General features: G+C 35.5%; 1 protein-coding gene across 2 annotated transcripts in view; it reads left to right on the top strand.

The window, feature by feature from the left end:
* Window positions 1-217: 217 nt before the first annotated feature.
* Window positions 218-16,358, top strand: part of GCC2 (GRIP and coiled-coil domain containing 2) — a 50,681-nt gene continuing 34,540 nt past the window's right edge. The window contains exons 1-9 of one of the 2 annotated variants that reach the window (XM_087426334.1): window positions 218-270; window positions 633-689; window positions 1,705-1,789; window positions 2,923-2,990; window positions 6,386-6,490; window positions 7,197-9,665; window positions 10,368-10,437; window positions 14,913-15,013; window positions 15,114-15,212. In XM_087426334.1, coding sequence (XP_087282460.1) covers window positions 265-270; window positions 633-689; window positions 1,705-1,789; window positions 2,923-2,990; window positions 6,386-6,490; window positions 7,197-9,665; window positions 10,368-10,437; window positions 14,913-15,013; window positions 15,114-15,212 — 3,060 coding nt within the window. In that variant the 5' untranslated portion in view covers window positions 218-264. The other variant, XM_087426335.1, reaches the window with a different exon arrangement.

A 16,358-nucleotide genomic window follows, 5' to 3' on the forward strand; every position in this document is an offset into this window, starting at 1 on the left:
AGCTCAGCGGCCCCCCCCCGGCAACGCGCCGACGCTGGCCCCTCCCACGGGCGGGCCGCCGCACGGCCGCGGCGGAATGCGGATGCGGAATCCCGGATGCGGAAGCGGCTGCGCCGCCGTGCCGTAGCCATGGAGACGCGGGGGGTGGGGCCGGCCGCAGAAGCGCGACCTGTGACCTGCGCTGCAGGCTACGTCAGAGGCGGCCGCAGACGGAAGTGCCGCGCCGGCTGGGCTGCGGGGCCGCGGGCCGGCGGGCGGGCGGCCATGGAGGTAACGGGGCCGGGCCGGGGCTGCGGGCCGCCACCTCCCACCGAGCCTGCGCGCCGCGGTGTGGGACGCGGGGACGGGCCCCGGGAGAGGGCTCGGCAGCCTCCCCTCCGCGCCCGCAGCCCCGCGCTGCCTTGTCTCCCCCCGCCCCCAGATTCCGCCCCTCGCGATTGCCTGCCCCGTACAGCCAGTTCTGTGCGATCGGCCGCAGCGACAGACGCTTCCCTCCCCATTCTGTTTCTCACGTGAAGGGTTTCCTCCTCCTGATTCCACGGAAAGGTTTTTACCTGTAAAAGTTCCGCGAGTTCCGTCTGGGGTCAGGAACAGAGTTCTTCTGACCACCTGGGTTTGATTTTGTTTTGCAGGATCCTGTTCAGGATGGGGTGGCTTCACCAGCCACCCCTGGGACCGGGAAATCCAAGGTGAAGCGAATACTTGACTGGCAGGCTCCCTGAAGAGTGGAAGGGTGATGAATTGGAAAACTTGGCCTGGAGAGAGGGGTGGCCTATTTAAAATAAATAGGAGCTTTTCTCCAAGGGATCTCAATTTTAATTTACACAGTCACCCGTCTATTTCTTTCTTCTTTTTTGCTTTTAAGATTCCTAGTATGAAAAGAGTTGACTCTCTGTTTACTTCCTGCCCCTTGGTAGCCCTGCTGAGAGATTGTGCAATGTTTCAGACATTAAACAAAGCAGTCTAATTTCTGAGGATGTAAAGGGTGTAGTGGAAAGTGCGGTGACGTAGGGAGGAGTCAAGGAACTCTATCCTGTAGGCCCCTCCTATGGAAAAGAAAGTGGAATTGGGTAATTTTTATGGCCCTGTACAACGTTTCACATTCACTGAATCTAAAAGATAGTGGTTTATTGCTAAGATTTATTGCTTGCATACTAAGTTTCAGGCACTTATGTAAACAGTTGCTTCATATAAACTTCATGGTAACCGTGTGATAAGTACTATTGTTATCCCCATTTTACAGAAGAGAAAACTGAGCCCACAGGGGTTAATTTTCCCTGATTTTTTAGTTAAAGCTTAAATTCAACCTGATTCATCTTGTAATTATGCTTACATGTTTTCATGTGGCCACAGACGTTTTTCAGCTTTGAATAGAGTGAACTAATTTTACAGCTCTAAGGAACTTTAAGTAGAATTAGCCCCAGTCCCCTAATTTTACAATTAAAGAAGTCAAAACCTAGGAATTGTCTTAACTTATAACAACAATATATCTGTATATAAGTGGATATGTGCTATTTTCGACATTTCACAGTAGTTGCTTAACTAATAATTACTGAGATGAAGTTCATTTGCTAATTTTAAAAAATGTGTTTGGCAAAGATTTATTCAGTGAGATGTTTTTATTTTTAGGCAGACGTGTTTCTTTTTTATGGTATAGTAGAAACATGATTTATAACAAGTTGGTAACATCACTACATCTTTCAGCTGGAAACATTGCCCAAGGAAGATCTTATCAAGTTTGCCAAGAAGCAGATGATGCTAATACAGAAATCTAAATCAAAATGTACAGGTATTGGGTTGAAAATATTCATTTGACCATAATCTCATTTAATCTCGTGGTTAAAAATACTAGTTTTTTAATTGTACATTGGCTTGTTTTGTTTACCAGTGAATCCAACAAAATCTTAGACAATGTAGTAGAATCTGTTTTTATTTAACATTCTAATCATTTGCCTCTGATATTTTTTATTATCTCACATCTCTAAACTGCAGTTACCTTTGAATTATTAAAAGAAAGTCAGGGAGGAGGATTTTTAAAAATAGTTTTTTAAAGTTAACACATTCTTTTTTTACTCATGTAGCTTGTACGTTCTTCCGAGTAAAGCGTTTTTTTCTAGAGTAGTTGGTTGAAACGTTAGAGACAACAAGTTGTGAGTTCAAAGTAAAAAGGGGCCTCAAGTAAGATAGTAAAAGATTTCCATTCCTAGAATTTTGAAGTATATTTATTTAGTGAAGTTGACTGATTCCCTGTTCAGTTTCCTTTTCTTTATATTCCAAAAGGATAACGATAGTAGTATCCTTTTTTACTATGTGGGTAAGCTCTTGAATTTCCAATGACTTAACAGATGTTAACTGCCCAGCCTAAGAGCCAAGACTTAAATTCTTCTAGAAAAGGTCATATTGTGTTTTGGGAGGATAGATCAACTTGTGATAAAGAGAGTAATTTATTTGGAAAAGTTAGAACACCTTTCAGACTTCAGACCTAGCCACGAGTTGATGAAATAGGTTAACATTTATGTTTAATATGAGGTTAATTGTTGCTTTAAAATTATACAGTAAGAAGTTATTTACAGCTGAAATAATGTCTGAGATTTGCTTCAAAAATATCAAGATGGGTAAGAAAAGAGGAGAAGGAGGAAATGAATACAGATCGGGATGAAAATCAAGGTGATGGGTGCATAGAAATTAATTTACTGTTTTCTCTATTTTTTTATTTGTTTGGAGTTTTCCATAATAAAAAGGAAAATAAAAGGTAATACTGAGTGAAGTTAATGCTTTCCCCAAATATCTGCTTCTTAAATGTATTCTACTTTATAGTAGTTTTTTATGTTTTGTTTTTTTAAGAATGTACTTGTCACTTTAGCCAGTAATTATTTTCTTTGTTTCTGAACTGGAATATTTTTTTTTTTAATAATTGTTTAGAACTGGAGAAAGAAATTGAAGAATTGAAATCAAAAACTGTTGCTAGAGGAACTGATGATATTATTAAGGTAATGAAACAGTTGTGAATATTGCTTTAGTTTTTCTTTATTTACTTAGAGGAAATGTCTGATGATAAATCAAATTTCCTTGAGGGCTTTCAGCCTGCTAGAGAGCTATCTGGCTTTCTGTCCTGTTGTACCACTTCCTCTCTGCCCTTGGTTCAGTTTTTTACCTCACTGGTTGACTGTAAAAAGAGAGGATTAAATGACCTCTAGATCCCTTTCTGTTCTGCAGTGAGTATTATTCTCTCCTCTTTTCATTTCACACACTCTGTAATTATGGTTGTTCCCTCAGTCTCAGTCCTGCTCTTTCCTCTCCTTTCAGAAAACTCAGCCATACTCAGGACTTTGATGATGATTTGGGGACTGATCATCTATTGATATATATAATCTATAGATAGGTATATATCCCTGGACGTGACTATTGACCCAGCTCTCACAGTTGAGTTTCTAGCTGTTTGGGAGAAAAAGTTCTTCACCCATTTCTCTTGTCCTCTTTTCGTGCTCACCATGACCAAATCCCTGTCCCTGAACAACTCGTGGCCGTGCTATTTCCCGGGCCTTTTACCTTGAGAGACTCTTCAGCTTTCCTGTGTCTTTTTCCTCGACGTGTATGGGTCACCAGAGACCTGTTGTTCCTTCAGGAAATGCTGCATTATCCTTGTTCTCTGCATTTCTATGCCTCTATGTTAAATGCCTCCTGTCATACTTGATTTGTTTTGATAACCCCATAACTGGGCTCTCTTTCTCTTTTTAGTGCTACATACTGCTGCCACATCACAGAATACTGTTTTTGTCTTGTTATTCCCTGTTGAAGAACCTCGGTTGCTTATTCTTACTTACATGCCCTTAATGCTAACTAAATGCTTTTTCCTTCCCCACTTGGCGTAAGCTTCTTTCGAGTTTCTTTACTTCTCAAAGCACTGCAGTCATTTTTTTCCTTGCTTTTCATATTTATAATTTGAGTCTCGCTATTCTTCGATTACATATTATCTCACTTTTTCGTTAAGTGGCTCCCAGCTTGTGAGCAGTGGACAGTTGAAGAACTCCTTACAAGGAGTCTTTAAATCCCTATGCGTATGATGCACTATCATTTTGTTCTTTATTTAGCTAAAACGATATATGCATGAATGGTATGCACAAATAGCATTTGGATTCATAACGTACTAATTCATTTAAGCATTACTGAATTCATAGTACTTTTCTTTGTTTATTTGGTCATTATGTGTTGTCTCAATCAGTGATAGCCAAAGTGCAACTACAGTTAACTAAGAGGACTGACTCAGGAGCCAGACTTCCTGATTCAGATCTTCAGATCCCTGAAAGTACAGTTACTTTCTTTTTCTCTAATCTTCAAGGTTTTTTTATAGCTGTTTTCAGTTAATGGCTACTATATATCTCCTAAAATTAATGAATGTATTTAGGCTTCCCCTGATATTTACCAATCAGAAGTTTATATTATAATACTATATGTAATATGAAAAAACCAATTTTAAAACTAAAATTGTTTTAATCAAAGTAACATATGCACATGATTTAGAAATAATACTGATAACTAAATAAGTTCTGGAAATTACTCTGAATAATATGATTATACTGCTATTCCTTGATTTATCCATTTTGGACATTTAGCTATCAACTTCCCATTACAGCAGATGAAAATTTAGCTATCTTTCACAACAACTCCTACTTTCCAGATAGTCAAACAGATCAAATAATCTTTTACATTTTCTCCTGGACACCTGCCTTCTAAAGCTTTCTGTCCTCCTGCACTGATTTGGTCTGATTGTTCTGTAGGTCTGCTGCACAGTTTTCCTGGAACTGGCCTTTTGCCGTGATCTTGTGAATTTCTTTGTGGTTTTTTTGGCTTAAACAGAAATTTATTTTCTCACAGTTTGGAGTCTGAGAAGTTGAAGGTCAGGATGCCAACAAATTTGGTTTGTGGTGAGGACTCTCTTCTTGGCTTACAGATAGCCACCTTCTTGCTATGTCCTCACATGGCAGAGAGAGGAAGGGGATCTTGTGAATTTCTGCTTTCCTGTGTTGCCCCCACTGTTTGCTAGGTCATATGTCATTCACTTGCTTGGTTAACCTCATTTTGGTAGAGCATGTCCTTCTGTAGCTTCCTAAGAACAGATGCATGGGAGGAAAATTTTTGTTGTCTTGTGTTTAAAAATGGTTTTATTCTACTCTTATGTTTGAATAATAGCTGTAACTTCATATAGAACTCTAAATTTATCTACATTTGTTTTGTTTTTGTTTTCTTAAACAACTAAGTTTTTCTTTATGATTTCACTTAAGAATTTCAGAGGTAGGCAGTTCTAGGGTGATACTGGACTGTTTATTTAGGATTTTAACATTTATCTAGATTTTAATGTTTAGGATTAAGGTTAGATCACTAGATTCACAGTGAAATGGGTCTATGATTTTCCTGTCTATAAAGTCCTTGGATAATGTTTATCAAGTTATGCCAATTTTGTAGAATAACTTGAGAATTCTTCTTGCTTTTTATTTTGTCTGAACAAGTTCATATGTAATTGGGGTAATCTGTTCTTTGAAATTTGATAGAACTGCCCTGTAAACTGTCTATTCCACCTGTTTTCTTTGGTGGACAATTTTAAACTACTAGTTTGATTTTTAAGAAGTTATGGTATTAATTATGCCTCTTAATTTTTTTCGTGAGTTAGTAAAGCTATATTTTAGGAATTTTTATCCATTTCATTTCAGTTTTCAATATTATTGCCAATGTATTTTTAACAATTTAATCTCTGATTTATATGTAGATATGTTCCCTTTTTATTCATAATATTGTTTGTGACTTCTGTCTTCTCTTGGTCAGTCTTGCTAGAGGTTGTCTATTTTGTTCACTTTTTTTTCCTGCCAAAGAACTAACTCTTGGCTTGTTGATCTGTTTTCCATTTCGTTAACTTCCTCTTCTGTTTAATTTCTGCAGAGAATAAACCTATTTCTGAGGAAGGAGGGACATTGGTGATTTCTTGCCTGTTATTCTAACCACTCTCTATTCAGATTGTCAACCATCTCAGTTTTTGAACCCCACACATTATTCCTCCCTTGACAATGTATAGTACCTCCAGTCCCTAAGCATTCAGTTTCCTGAGTATTTGCCAGTTTTCCTAAGTGTTTTCCTGTGAAGGCGTGGGTTATAGCCCTCTTCCTCTTCCTAATTCAGTTCCTCCTCCTCCACTTTCCATTGTCCAGAAAGGTACTGAAATTTCTCATTTCCTCATGTGTTTTCTTTTTTTCTCAGTGTTCTCATGTGGATACCTTTTTAAATATTTTGTTCTTACCTTAGTGTTGTTTGGAAAAGGTGAGGAGATAATTATGCATGTGGTCAATCCACCATTTTTAACCTCAGGTAAACACATCATCCTGTTCCAAAACAGGCATTGACTGAGCGTCTGGATGCTATTCTTCTGGAAAAAGCAGAGACTGAGCAACAATGTCTTTCTCTGAAGAAGGAAAATATTAAAATGAAGCAGGAGGTTGAGGTAAGGCAACATTTTAATGTGTTTTTGGTTTTTGTCAACTTACGTAGCGTAGTAATGAATTGTAGAACTGAGACCTTAAAAAGCATCTGATCTGATTTTATCAGTTTACTAACAGGGAAACAAATATTTAATGAGAAAAATAACTGAACTCACCCAACTACACAGAGATATAGCTAACATTTACTTGTTGCATTGCTTAACCTTCCTTATAGCTGTAATGTCATTCTTTAATAAAAATGAAAACAAGAACTCACTTTATGAAAAAATATTTATTTAACTAAGTTGATTTTCATTTACACTCTAAATGCCATTATCTGTTCAGTTCTAGGGTATTCAATTTCCTGTTGGGTTTGAATTAATTTTCTACAAAAAGTCTCTTATTAATCTATTCAGGAGATATTCATTAAAGCCTTGTGACTTAATACAACTTACATAATTTATCACCTTTTAAAAGAAAGTTAAATTCAGAGATTTCCTAGCTTTAAGTTATTACTTTGAATAAGATGTCTAGTACTGCTGATATATATTGTCGTTCTGAAAGTAGTCAGATCCTAAGCAGTGTTCTTTGAATCTCACTATCATTTTTCTCTATGTATATTTCTGCTCATTTCCTTTTCTCTCTAGTGAGCCTGTGGCTAACATTTTTTCTAAGGATGGGGATTTCTTTTTGTCTTAAATAATTTTTGTATGCTTATTTTTATAATAGGATTCTATAACTAAGATGGAAGATGTGCACAGGGAGTTTGAACAATCACAAAGAAACTATGAGAAAGAAATGGAAAATTTGAAAAATGAGTTAATGGCAGTACATTCCAACCACAGTGATGATAAAGCTAACTTGCACAAGAAACTGGAAGAAGCAACAAAAAAACAATTAGAGCTTTCAGAACAACTTAAATTTCAGAGTGACTCTGAAGATAATGTTAAAAAACTGCAAGAAGAGATTCAGAAAATTAGGCCAGCCTTTGAGGAGCAAATTTTATATCTGCAAAAGCAGTTAAAAGCTGCCACAAATGAAAAGGAGCAAGAAATTACTCATCTCCAAAAAGTCATTGAGGCTAATTCTCAGCATTACCAAAAAGATATTAATAGTTTACAAGAGGAACTTTTGCAGTTGAAAGCTACACACCAAGAAGAGGTAAAAGAATTGATGTGCCAAATTGAAGCATCTGCTAAAGAACGTGGAGCAGAAGTAAATAATTTAAACCAGCTACAGGAGAACTTAGTCAAACAATGTGAGACAAGTGAGAAGTACATTCAGGAGAAAAATGAATGTGACTTAGAAAACTTAGGGAAAGCCTCAAATGCAAACCAAGAAAATCAGATGTGTTCTTTACTCCTACAAGAAGATACTTTTGTAGACCAAATAGTAAATGAAAAAGTCAAACATTTAGAAGATACCTTAAAAGAACTGAAGTCTCAACATAGTATCTTAAAAGATGAGGTAACTTATATGAATAATCTTAAATTAAAACTTGAAATCGATGCCCAACACATAAAGGATGAATTTTTTCATGAACGTGAAGACTTAGAGTTTAAAATTAATGAGTTATTACTAGCTAAAGAAGAGCAGTGCTGTGTAATTGAAAAATTAAAGTCTGAGCTAGAAGAGTCAAATAAACAGTTTTGCTACACGGTAGAACAACATAACAAAGAAGTACAGAGTCTTAAGGAACAGCATCGGAAAGAAATATCAGAACTAAATGCATTTTTGTCAGGTGCAGAAAAAGAAAAATTAACATTAATGTTTGAAATACAAGGTCTTAAGGAACAGTGTGAAAACCTACAGCAAGAAAAGCAAGAAGCAATTTTAGATTATGAGAGCTTACGAGAGAGTATGGAAATTTTACAAACAGAACTAGGGGAATCTGCTGGAAAAATAAGTCAAGAGTTTGAATCAATGAAGCAACAGCAAGCATCTGATGTTAATGAACTTCAGCAGAAGCTCAGAACTGCTTTTAATGAAAAAGATGCTCTTCTTGAAACCGTGAATCATCTTCAGAGAGAAAATGAAAAGTTATTATCGCAACAAGAATTTGTACCAGAACTTGAAAATACCATAAAGAACCTTCAAGAAAAGAATGAAATGTATTTCATTAGTCTCAGTGAGAAAGATACCATGTTGCGAGAATTTGAAGCAGAGATAAGCTCTCTTACGGAGGAAAAAGATGATTTCGTGAGTAAAATAAAAAGTTGTCATGAAGAGATGGATAATCTCCATAAAAAATGTGAAAGGGGAGAAAGATTGATTTTAGAACTTAGGGAGAAAGTAGAGCAAACTACCCAGTACAACAGTGAACTAGAACGAAAAGCAAATGAATTAACGAGAGGACTAGAAGAAACTTTGAAAGAAAAGGATCAAAATAACCAAAAACTAGAAAAGCTAATGGTTCAGTTGAAAACTCTCTCTGAAGATCAGGAAGCATTGTCATCTGAAGTGAAGTCTCTTTATGAGGAAAATAACAGACTAAGTTCAGAAAAGAATCAATTGATCAGGGATTTGGAAGCTTTCCTGTCTCAAAAAGAAGGAGATTCTGTGCTTAAGGAACAGATTTCTGAATTAGAGAAGAAACTTCAGTTAATAGTTGAAGAACGAGATAATTTAATTAAACTGTTCGAAAATGAGCAAGTTCAGAAGTTACATGTCAAAACTCAGTTGTATGGTTTTCTTAAACAAATGGAGTCAAAAGTTTCAGAAGAAAAGGAAGAGCAAGATGTAAATGTCTTACAAGCTATAGGTGAATCCTTAGCTAAGATAAGTGAGGAAAAACACAACTTGGTGTTTCAGTATGATACAAAGATAGTCGAGTTAGAAAGAGAGATTAAGTTCCTTCAAGAAGAGAAGGTAATTCGATGTGAGGAACTTAGGTCTTTAGTTAGAGACCATGAGCAAGAGAAAGTTCTCCTAAGGAAGGAGTTAGAAGAAACCTTGTCAGAAAAAGAGACACTGCAGTCTGATCTACTAGAAGTGAAGAATGCTAATGAAAAAATATGGCTTGAAAATCAGAATCTTTTAATTCAAGTTGAAGAATTATCTCAGAAATTATGTAGCAGAAATAAAGTCCATAATGAAAAAGAAAAGTCTTTTATAAGGGAACTTGAAAAACTAAGGCCGTTACTGGAACAAAAAGAGTCTGAATTGCAGGATGTGAGAGCAGAGTTGGTATTATTGAAGGTACTGTTAATTTGAGTTTTATTGATTTAAATCCTAGTTGTACTCGTAGACGCTAGAAAATATATACATTAACATTTTTACACTTTGAAGTCAAGTAAATTTTCAGCATTTAAGCTCAAATGGCAAATTTCTGAAAAGTGCGTCGAACATTTTCATGTGTATCCCATTTATCACATTCATCACTTTTTGGTTTTAGATATTTTAGAATCTTGATCTTACATAAGATTAAATGATTAGAGGGTTAAATGTCTTAGTCAAAACTGTATAACTAGTCATAAGCATAACTACAACTAAATATGAAAAAACTTGAATTTCATTCTTGTGCGATATACATACTACCTTTCTTAAAGAGCACTGTTGAGCAAAAACGTAGGCTATAGTGGTATTTAACTTTAGCCAAAATTTTAGATTTTTTTCCCAGAAATTGTGAAATATAGTAAACTATAATCGTCATTTAATCTTTTCCTTTTTACATTATGTACTTGATATGTGTCAGGTTGTTCATCTTGGTCTTGGATACCACTGTGTTTTTATAGTAAATGCTATACGTGTGATAAGGTCAATATTACCTGATCTATCAAAGGAAGAAAAACACTGTTCACCAAATTGCTTTTTGTGTTGAATTCTCTTGGATAGTGATTTTCTCATGCTTAACATGGCCAGTTCATTTGTTTGATTGTTTTTCTTTTTGTGTAAATCTAGGATTCCTTAGAGAAATCACCTTCTGTAGAAAATGATCAACCTTCAGTAAAAGAGCTGAAAGAAAAAATAGGTAACTATAGTCACAATTAATTACGCAAATTCTTCTTAGTGTTAGAATAGATTGGGAAATATCACAGCCAATTAATGAGTTAAAAACATAATAAGTAGCTGTCTCTTCCTAATGCCCCCATTCTTACCCTCTGCCATCTGAGTGCCTTCCCTTTCAGAACTCTCAGTTTCTGTTGCTTAAATAAAGGACTGAGGTGATTCCATTTATAAATGGTTCCATGATTGTTTTTAGATTTTTTCGTTGATTTAGCAAACTTTATTATTTTTTTCCAGTTTTATTGAGAAATAATTGACATACATCACTGTGTAAGTTTAAGGTGTACAGCCTGATGGTTTAATTTACATATATTGCAAAATGGTAAGTTAACATCCATTATCTCATATAGTACAATAAAAAGAAAAAAAATTTTTTCTCCTTGTGATGAGAACTCTTAGGATTTACCCTCTTATATATATCATATAGCAGTGCTTACCTTTATATATATCATATACCAGTGTTTACTATAGTCACCATGTTGTATATTACATCCCTAGTACTTATTTACTTATAAGTGAAAGTTTGTACATTTTGACCACCTTCCTCCAATTCCCCCTCTTCCCATCCCCTGCCTCTAGTAACCACAAAACTGATCTCTCTTTCTGAGGTTGGTGGGGCATTTTTTATTAGATTCCACATACAAGTGGGATCATACAGTATTTTTCTCTGACTTATTTCACTTAGTATAATGCGTTTAAGGTCCATCCATGTTATCACAAATGGTAGCATTTCCTCATTTTTTATGGCTGAATAATATTCCATTGTATAATAATACCACAATTTTTTTTTCCATTCGTCCATCATTGGACACTTAGGTTGTTTCCATGTCTTGGCTATTGTATATAATGCTGCTATGAACATGGAGTGCAGATATCTTTTCGAGTTAGTGTTTTTATTTCTTTTGGATATATTCCCAGAAGTGGAATTGCTGGATCATGTGGTAGTTCTATTTTTAATTTTTTGAGAAACCTCTATAGTGTTTTCCATAGTGGCTGCACCAATTTACATTCCCATCAACAGTGCACAAGGGTTCTGTTTTCTCCGCATCCTCACCAGCATTTGTTATCACTTGTCCTTTTGATGATGGCCATTCTAACAGGTGTGATGTGATATCTCATTGTGGTTTTAATTTGCATTTCCCTGATGATTAGTGATGTTGAGCATCTTTTCATGTAACTGTTGGCCACTTGTATGTCTTCTTTGGAAAAATGTCTGTTCAGGTCCTTTGCCCATTTTTAAGTTGTATTATTTGTTTTTCTGCTGTTGAGTTGTATGAGTTATTTATATATTTTGAATATTAACCCTTTATCAGATATTTGGTTTGCAGATATTTTTCCCATTCCTTTGCTTGTCTTTTTACTTTGTTGATAGTTTCTTTTGCCATGCAGAAGCTTATTAGTTTGGTGTAGTCCCACTTGTTTATTTTTTATTTTATTTCTTGTACTTTAGGTGTCATTTCCAAAAAATCATTACCAAGACCCATGTCAAGGAGGTTTTCTCGTATGTTTTCCTCTAGGAGTTTCATGGTTTCAGGGTCTTACGTTTAAGTCTTTAATCCATTTCCAGTTAATTTTTTGAATCATGTAAGATAGGGGTCAGCGATAGGGATCAAGTTTTGTTCTTTTACATATGAATATCTAGTTTTCCCAGCACTATTTATCAAAGAGACTGTGTTTTTGCCTTGAGTATTCTTGGCTCTCTCATCACATATTTGTTGACTGGAAATGTTTGGGTTATTTCTGGGCTCTCAATTCTGTTCCGTTGTTCTATTTGCCTTTTTTATGCCAGTACCATACTGTTTTGATGACCATAGCTTTATAGTATAGCTTGAAATGTGATGCTTTCTGCTTTGTTCTTCTTTCTCAGGATTTCTTTAGCTATTTGTGGTCTTTTGTGGTTCCATATAAATTTTAAGAGTGTTTTTTTCTCTTTCTGTAAAAAATGCCATTGGAATCTTGATAGGGATTGCATTGAATCTGTAGATGGCTTTTGGTAGTATTGACATTTTAGCAATATTAATTTTCCATTCCATAAACATGGGATACTTTTCCATTCCATTTATTTGTGTCTTCTTTAATTTCTTTCCATCAATGTCTTTAGTTTTCAGAGTAGAGACCTTTTTCTTCCTTGGTTAAATTTATCCCTAAGGATTTTATTGTTTTTGATGCTATGTAAATGGAATCAATTTCTTTATTTCTTTTCAGAAAATGCATTGTTTAGTATATAGACATGCTACTGATTTTTGTATGTTAATTTTGTATCCTGCAACTTTACTGAATTCATTGATTAGTTGTAACAGTTTTTTGGTTGAGTGTTTAGGATTTTCTATATATAAAATCATGTCATTTGCAAATAGAGACAGTTTTATTTTTTCCTTTTCAATTCTGATGTCCTTTATTTCTTTTTCTTGCCTTATTGCTCTGGCTGGGACTTCCAGACCTACGTTGAATAGAGTGGTGACACTGGGCACCCTTATCTTATTCCTGATCCTAAAAGAAAGCTTTAAGCCTATTGATGATGATGTTAGCTGTGGGCTTATCATATATGGCCTTTATTATGTTGAGATATGTTCCTTCTGTGCCTAATTTGATAAGTGTTTTTGTCATGAACAGAAATTGAATTTTTTCAGATGCTTTTTCTGGATCTATTGAGATAGTCATATGATTTTTTTCTTTCATTCTATTAATGTGAATGATTGATTTGCGTTTGTTGAACCATCCTTGCATCCCAGAGATAAATCCTACTTGATTGTGGTGAATGATCTTTTAATGTGCTGTTGAATTTTGTTTGCTAGTATTTTGTTGAGAATTTTTGCCTGTATGTTCATCAAAGATATTTGGCCAGAGACAGTTGTCCATTATTTAAAAATCAGAAAGATAGAAGCAGCAGAGGAGATTAAGAAGGAACAGCCAGTGAGGTAGGAAAACTCAGAGCATAAAATGTCTTGGAAGCTAAGACAAATGAAGTGCAAGTGAAGGAGTTGTTTCAAGAGGGAAAAAATGTTTAACTATTGCAAATGCTGTGATAGGTCAAGTGACATTAGTTCTGACAACTAACTGAACTAACCATTGGCTTAAGTAACACAGAGGTCATTGGTAACTTGATAACAGTGTCCATGATATGCCAAAGGCAGAGCCTGATTGAAGTGGCTTCAAGAAAAAAATGGGGGAAGAGAAATTTGAAAGCATGTATAGAAACTCTTACAAGGGATTTTGCTATAAAAGGAAGAAGACACGGGACAGTGTAGAAAGGGGAAGTGTCATTTGCTTTTGTGTGTGTGTGTGATGTTTCACCTCTGCTATAGTGACCTCTCCTCTATCCTCTTTGGCTGCTTCCACTGTTTGTTCCTGACTTTAATTTCTTGATGATATTTTTCTTCTTACATGTGTATAAACTGTTGGGAAAATCCATTAGAGAAGGGGAGTTGCTGCAGAAAAGAGGGGGAGAATTACTGCACTGATGCCTGTGCAGCTGAGATGGTATTGGATGAAATGCAGAAATGCAGGAGTTGGCCTGTGCTACACACACACGGTCAGTTCACTTGTAGCAGCCAGAGGAAAGCAGTTTATATGGGGAGAGGTACAACTAGTTTAATAAGCAGGGACAGAAATTCAGATTGTAACTGAAGTTAAGCAAAAATATCATCAAGAAGTAAGATCCAGGGGCGGCCCTGTGGCAGAAGCAGTTAAGTGTGCATGCTCCGCTTCAGCGGCCCAGGATTCGCTGGTTCGGATCCTGGGCCCGCACCAATGCGCCACTTGTCAAGCCATGCTGTGGTGGTGTCCCATATAAAGTAGAGAAAGATGGGCATGGATGTTAGCCCAGGGCCAATCTTACTCAGCAAAAAGAGGAGGATTGGCAACGGATGTTAGCTCAGGGCCGATCTTCCTCATAAGAAAAAAAAAAGGAAGTAAGATCTGGAACACTGGAGTTTAAATAGGGGAGATGGTTAAAGAGGTTAAGGGAGAGATCAAGATTGGATAGGTAAAACACATTACAGGTTTAGTCATGAAAATCAGACCCACCAACAGAGAGGAGTGTGCCTATGGAGCATAAATATTTAACTCCTCTACTTGACCCTGATTTGCAGATTACCACCTAAAATCCTAGCATCCTTGTGTTTCCAGGAAATTTTCTAATGTTAAAGGAGTCCTAACAGACTCTCCAATTCCTAGACACTTAAGAAATGGCTAAAAAAATTTAGGCTATTTTAGATGATTGAAGAAAATGGAAATTTTTTACACTATTTGCCTCACTTAGATAATTAATAAGCTTTCACTTTAAAAAACATTAAAATTTTTGCTACTTATTTTAATTTCATGTTGCAGATTTTGTGCTCCAGATTAAAGATCAATTTCTAGGGCTAAAATAAGTTATTTGAATATTTTCTTTTTTTTCCTTTTGAGTTTGCATATAATCCTTTTATTTTATGTTTTTAGGATATCTGGAAAAAGAATCCAAAGAGAAAGAGGAAAAAATAAATAAGATAAAATTAGTTGCTGTGAAGGCAAAGAAAGAACTAGATTCTAGCAGAAAGGAGGTAAAGTGACTTAAAAACACAAGAGTCAAGAACCTTACGTTTTAGAAAATCAAACAGTTTTTCTGTCCATAAAAAACTCTATATCATATATTTAAAATAGGCCCAGACTCTACGGGAAGACCTCGAATCTGTTCGATCAGAAAAGGATCAGTTGTCTACTTCCATGAGAGATCTCATTCAAGGAGCAGAAAGCTATAAGGTAAAAATAGTTATTTTAATAACAAGTTATATTTGTCCCTTCTAAGTTAGGAAATGTACTAGAAATGTAAAACTCTTGTCCATGACACAATCACCTTGCATTTTTTAGTTAATCTTTTTTTCTATGTTTTTATGTAGTGTGATATCATCCTAGTGTCAAGATACTAAGTGGCTAAGCTTTAAAAAGTACCTTCAAGCTGTTTTTTTAAAAGTAAAATTCTGTTTGGGAGTTCCTAATAAAAGCAGTTACAAAAAAGATGGCTATTATTACTGTTATTATTGTTCTGGCCGAGTGAATAAACCTGAAGCTTAAACAATAGGTCTAACCAGAAAGTGAAAGCATTATTATTTGGAGGTAATATTTTTGTCTACCTAGATAACATGAGAATCTATTATTAAAAAAAATAAGAATTAAAAATGAACAAGTACAACAAAATAACTGAATGTAAGATAAATACCATTGCATTTCTTTATGTGTTCATTCAGCAAATATTTATACATCCAGCCTGAGTACTGAGTACTGGAGAGATGGTAGTCAACCAAGTAGACTAAGTTCCTACCCCCTTAGGACTTAGATTCCAGTGGCAATAACAGAAAACAGACAAAAATAAAGATACATACTCTGTAGAAAAGTGAAAGTGGGGAGGGAGAAGAGAGTGAGTGGTAATCAATGGGAGTTGATGGAAAGAAGAAAATCCTATAGTAGCCAAAAAGTACATTTTAGGAAGAACTTGAATGAGAAAATTTGACACTTAATGAAGAAAACTGTAAAGCGTATAGGAATATTATTTGAAATATTAGTTCTCAGTTTGGTTTACAAGTTCTAAAACAACTTCACTAAAAATTTTTGGTGGGGCAAGCTTGATAATTATTCTAAGTTTCAAATGGAAAATAAACTAGCAAAAATAGCTAATGTTTTTTAAAAGTTCAGAGAAAATTGGCATCTTGCTCTAGTGGACACTAAAATTAATTATAAAACTACAATAATGTGATATAATTCTGGTGCAAAAATAACACAGATCACTTTAACAAAAGACCTAGAGACTTCTGCATAACAACAAACACTTAGAAGCCATAGAAGCCAGGCTCTCTTCTAAACACTTCACATATCTTACCATACTTAATTCACAAAACAATCCCAAGAAGT

The sequence above is a fragment of the Ceratotherium simum genome, chromosome 40 (genome assembly GCF_057802395.1).
Source record: "Ceratotherium simum simum isolate JZ-2026a chromosome 40, ASM5780239v1, whole genome shotgun sequence".
NCBI lineage: Eukaryota > Metazoa > Chordata > Mammalia > Perissodactyla > Rhinocerotidae > Ceratotherium > Ceratotherium simum.